Source organism: Orycteropus afer, unplaced genomic scaffold, assembly GCF_000298275.1.
Source record: "Orycteropus afer afer isolate SDZICR_OR568_19922 unplaced genomic scaffold, OryAfe1.0 scaffold00133, whole genome shotgun sequence".
NCBI classification, from domain to species: domain Eukaryota; kingdom Metazoa; phylum Chordata; class Mammalia; order Tubulidentata; family Orycteropodidae; genus Orycteropus; species Orycteropus afer.
In genome coordinates this window covers 2,040,083-2,043,757 of record NW_006921720.1, presented here as the reverse complement: position 1 = coordinate 2,043,757, position 3,675 = coordinate 2,040,083, and the positions used below count along the sequence as shown (strand labels likewise).

The 3,675-nt window shown below is 43.8% G+C and overlaps 1 protein-coding gene across 1 annotated transcript in view; it reads left to right on the top strand.

Moving 5' to 3' along the window:
• Positions 1–2,783: 2,783 nt before the first annotated feature.
• LMBRD1 (LMBR1 domain containing 1) overlaps positions 2,784–3,675 on the top strand; it is a 202,676-nt gene continuing 201,784 nt past the window's right edge. The window contains exon 1 of the mRNA XM_007945208.1: positions 2,784–2,861. Within this exon, the coding sequence (XP_007943399.1) occupies positions 2,784–2,861 (78 nt within the window). The remainder of the gene's footprint in view (positions 2,862–3,675) is intronic.

Sequence of the window (3,675 nt, the reverse complement as noted above, 5' to 3'; positions counted from 1 at the left end):
TACAAACAACAAAAAAAAATGAAGTATGTCTCATGCAATACTTAGGACATATTTATAGTAAAATAATTCACTGTTTATCTAAAATAAGGCACTTATATTGTTTTGTTCTTTTTTGTCTTATTTTCTAAACTTAAATTTAGATTTTTTTTTCCTCTAAATTCAAATTTAATTGTGGGTACTGTAGTTTTATTTACTAAACCTGGCAGCTCAAGTTACAGGACAAGGCCATTCTAAGCTGGGGTTGGAGGCAGTAATGTGAAAACACCAACTCCTCTGTTATAGACATGGTTAGGTTCCAAAGACCAGGTCATTATGTAAAAATTTGCATTATGCACACACACACAAACACACAAACACAATCTGACCACATCACATCATAAAATGGAGGATGACTACATCATTTCGTAACTGCCAAATTATCCCATTACATAACTGCCAAATTGCATCATTATATACCTGCCAAACCACTGAGAATCATGACCCAGTCAAGTTGAACATAAGCGTAACCATCAAAGTCAGCATTTACTCTTGCCTCTTACTTCAGTGTTCACCACTGCCAAACATACATTAATAATGTGAAAAATAGTTGGATCCATTTTTTGCTATAGTCATAAATACAAAATGTCAGATAATGAGATAGTAAGTAAGGAATGGGTGTACAGTTTTAAGACTGAAAACAAACAAAAAACATTGTAGGATTTAGTTTCCAGCAGTTACTAGTTGAATGATTCTAGACAAATTGCTTGATATCTCTGAGTCAATTTCCTCGTTTCTAAAATAATATAAAATATTACTTATCCTATTTCGCTTTCATTTTCTGCTTTGAATTTTTTGTTGATACCATGGCTTTTCAGTAATGGAAGGCATGTTGAAATCAAGGGAAAAAAGTGTTTTGGATTTTTTTTTTTGACGTAGTATGGATTTTGATACAATTATGTGGAACATATATGTTCCAAGCGGATTCTGGTGGTAGGATTGGTGGAGTGAGCATATACTACAAGTGGGATAGCAGGTTGTCAAGAAACCTGACATGCTGGAAATATTGGCAGGCGATATATGTGCCACAGGTCACAGAAAAGTTAAAGCTCTGTAACTGCTATGAAAGAAAAGTTTAATATACCATCTTCCAATCACTTTGAAAATCCTCTTTTACTCTCCATTTCAGTGTTTTCACAAACTTGCTAGCATAAACTAATATATAACCTTGTTGCACACTGATTTTTGCCCCTATTCTTTTGAAAATGAAAAGAAAATCTAAACAAAAAGCAAGTTTGCTAAAAAAAAAAATAATACTGTTACAATAATAACCTATTTTTTAAATTTTAGTGATAGGACAGGAAGGAAAAAAACTGTATGGAGGGAGTTGAATGAAACTATTACACTTTCAGGGAGCTCTGGTAGCATAGTGGCTAAAGCACTTGACTGCTAACCAGAAGGCTGGCGGTTCAAACCCACCAGCCACTCCTGGGAAGGAAGGTTGGGCACTCCTCAGAAGGAAGGTTGGGCACTCCTCAGAAGGAAGGTTGGGCAATCCTACTTCCGTAGTGATACTGCCTCGGAAACCCAAGGAGGGGTCGCTATGAGTCGGGGTCAACTCGATGGCAGTTAACAACAACAACATTACACTTTCAAGGTTATTTACAAAGTTAGATACCTTTTGGGGTGTAAATCATTCTGGAAATTTACAGGCATGTAGAAATTGAAATAGAAAGGCCATGAAATCACGGGACAAGGTAGTTTAGGCCAATCAGTTACCTTCGCTGGGCACCAATGTCAGTAAACTGGAAAGCCATTTGTTCAGATGGCAAACTATTCAGTCAGCCACTCCTGCAGTCTGGTGAAGAGATCTACTAATCACATTGTCCCCTTTACCATAGGCACTAAGGACAAATTTCTCTCATCAATGTTGTTGTTGTTACGTGCCCTCCAGTCGGACCAACTCATAGCGACCCCTCCCTGGGTTTCCGAGACGTTATCACCACGGAAGTAACTCCTAGTCCAGCCCTTGATGCGTACCCTGCTTTTCCAGTTTATCAGTTTACCAAAACCAACCAACCAAAGCCACTGTCCTGGAGTCCAATTCTACTCATAGTCACCTTATAGGACAGAGCAGAACTGTCCCCCTAGGGATTCCACAGTTTCAGACAGGGATAAACACACGGAGGAGGTGGGAGAGGAACAGTAACATCGGGGGGATCGTAATCAGTGGTATGAAACAAAATGTGTATGAATGGTTGAATGCAAAACGAATCTGCTTTGTAAAATTGCACCAGAATCACAATAAAAAGTTTATATATGTATATATATATATAAACAGCAGACAAGTGAAAAAAAAAAAAACTTTACGGAAGCAGAGTGTCACATCTTTCGCCCACGGAGTGGCTGGTGGGTTTAAACTACCGATAATCCAGCGCTTTAAACCATTGCACCATCAAGGCTCCTGTGCTCTGCTTCTGATAAATCAAATATCTCAATCACGTTGCACTGCTGTGAGCTAACTCTGTTCTCAGCCTAGCTTCACAGCGTACAGAGGGGCGTACTGCGCGGTGACGTCACGGCGTCGCGTGCGCTCGCCGCCTCAGCCCTCTTAGCCTGCCCCGCCCCCCGCCCAGCTCAATGCCAGGGGCCGCTGGGGGGCCAGGTTCCTTGGCAACCATTTGCTCCGCCCCCTCCGGCCCTTTAACCTTTAGGGTGCGCGGGCACCCTGTCCCTAGCACTCGCTCCCTTTTCCTCCTCCCCTTTCCCCACCCCTTCGTTCGGGGCAGGCCTGGCCGGAAACGAAGATGGCGGCGACATTGGCAGCTAGCGCTGCTTCGGCCGAGCTGGTGATCGGCTGGTGCATATTCGGGCTCTTACTACTGGTAGGGGAGGCGCTTGGAGTTTCTCCAATGTTTGGACTGGTGGGAGGGAGGGAGGAGCCGGTTTTCAGCTGGCCTCTCCTGGCCCTGGAGACCCTCATCGCCCCGCCCCACCTGTAGCAGGGACCGGGAGGAGGTGGTGGTGGGGGGACTCTTTTGCGCTGGGAAGAGGGGCGCGGCGTTGGGAAGGTGGCAGGGTAGTGATTTGTGGCCGCTTTTGCTTTCTTTTCCCTGATGATGTCTAATGTTTCAGGTTTCTTGCCCGTACCCCTAACTAGGAAGCTGAAGTCTGTGAGGATTGGCGACAGAAGAGACCCTACGGGGTGCAAAGAGTGTGACTACCACCCTGGTCCTCTGTTAAACTGGGGCACTAGGCCTGGGGGCTGCAATGCGAGATCTTTGCGAGCTCAGTAGATGTTGATGTTGATGATTAGGAAGAGGGTCTCTTGTTCTCCAAATGCCATTTTTTATGTTACTTAGCCCTTGGGTCAGTGAGTTCTCTAACCTCCTCTGCCCATTGTGCGATTCTGCTTTGACGACGTGAGTTGCTCATTATGACTTCCAGGTTTCAACTCTCCTCCAACCTCTGCTGTATATCGGAATATACTACTAGAAACCTAATTCTTCATACTTGTTTTCCACCCATATTATTCTTGCATATGCAGTAATTTAAACAAACTGTGGTAGTTATGTTTGTGTGTCAACTTGGCTGGGCCCTGGTTGAGTGGCTGGGCAGCTGCATGTAGTATTCCCCATGATGAGACTGGTAATCAACTCCATGGTGGAATCTACTGTGAGCAGCTGAGTAGCTGCCTTA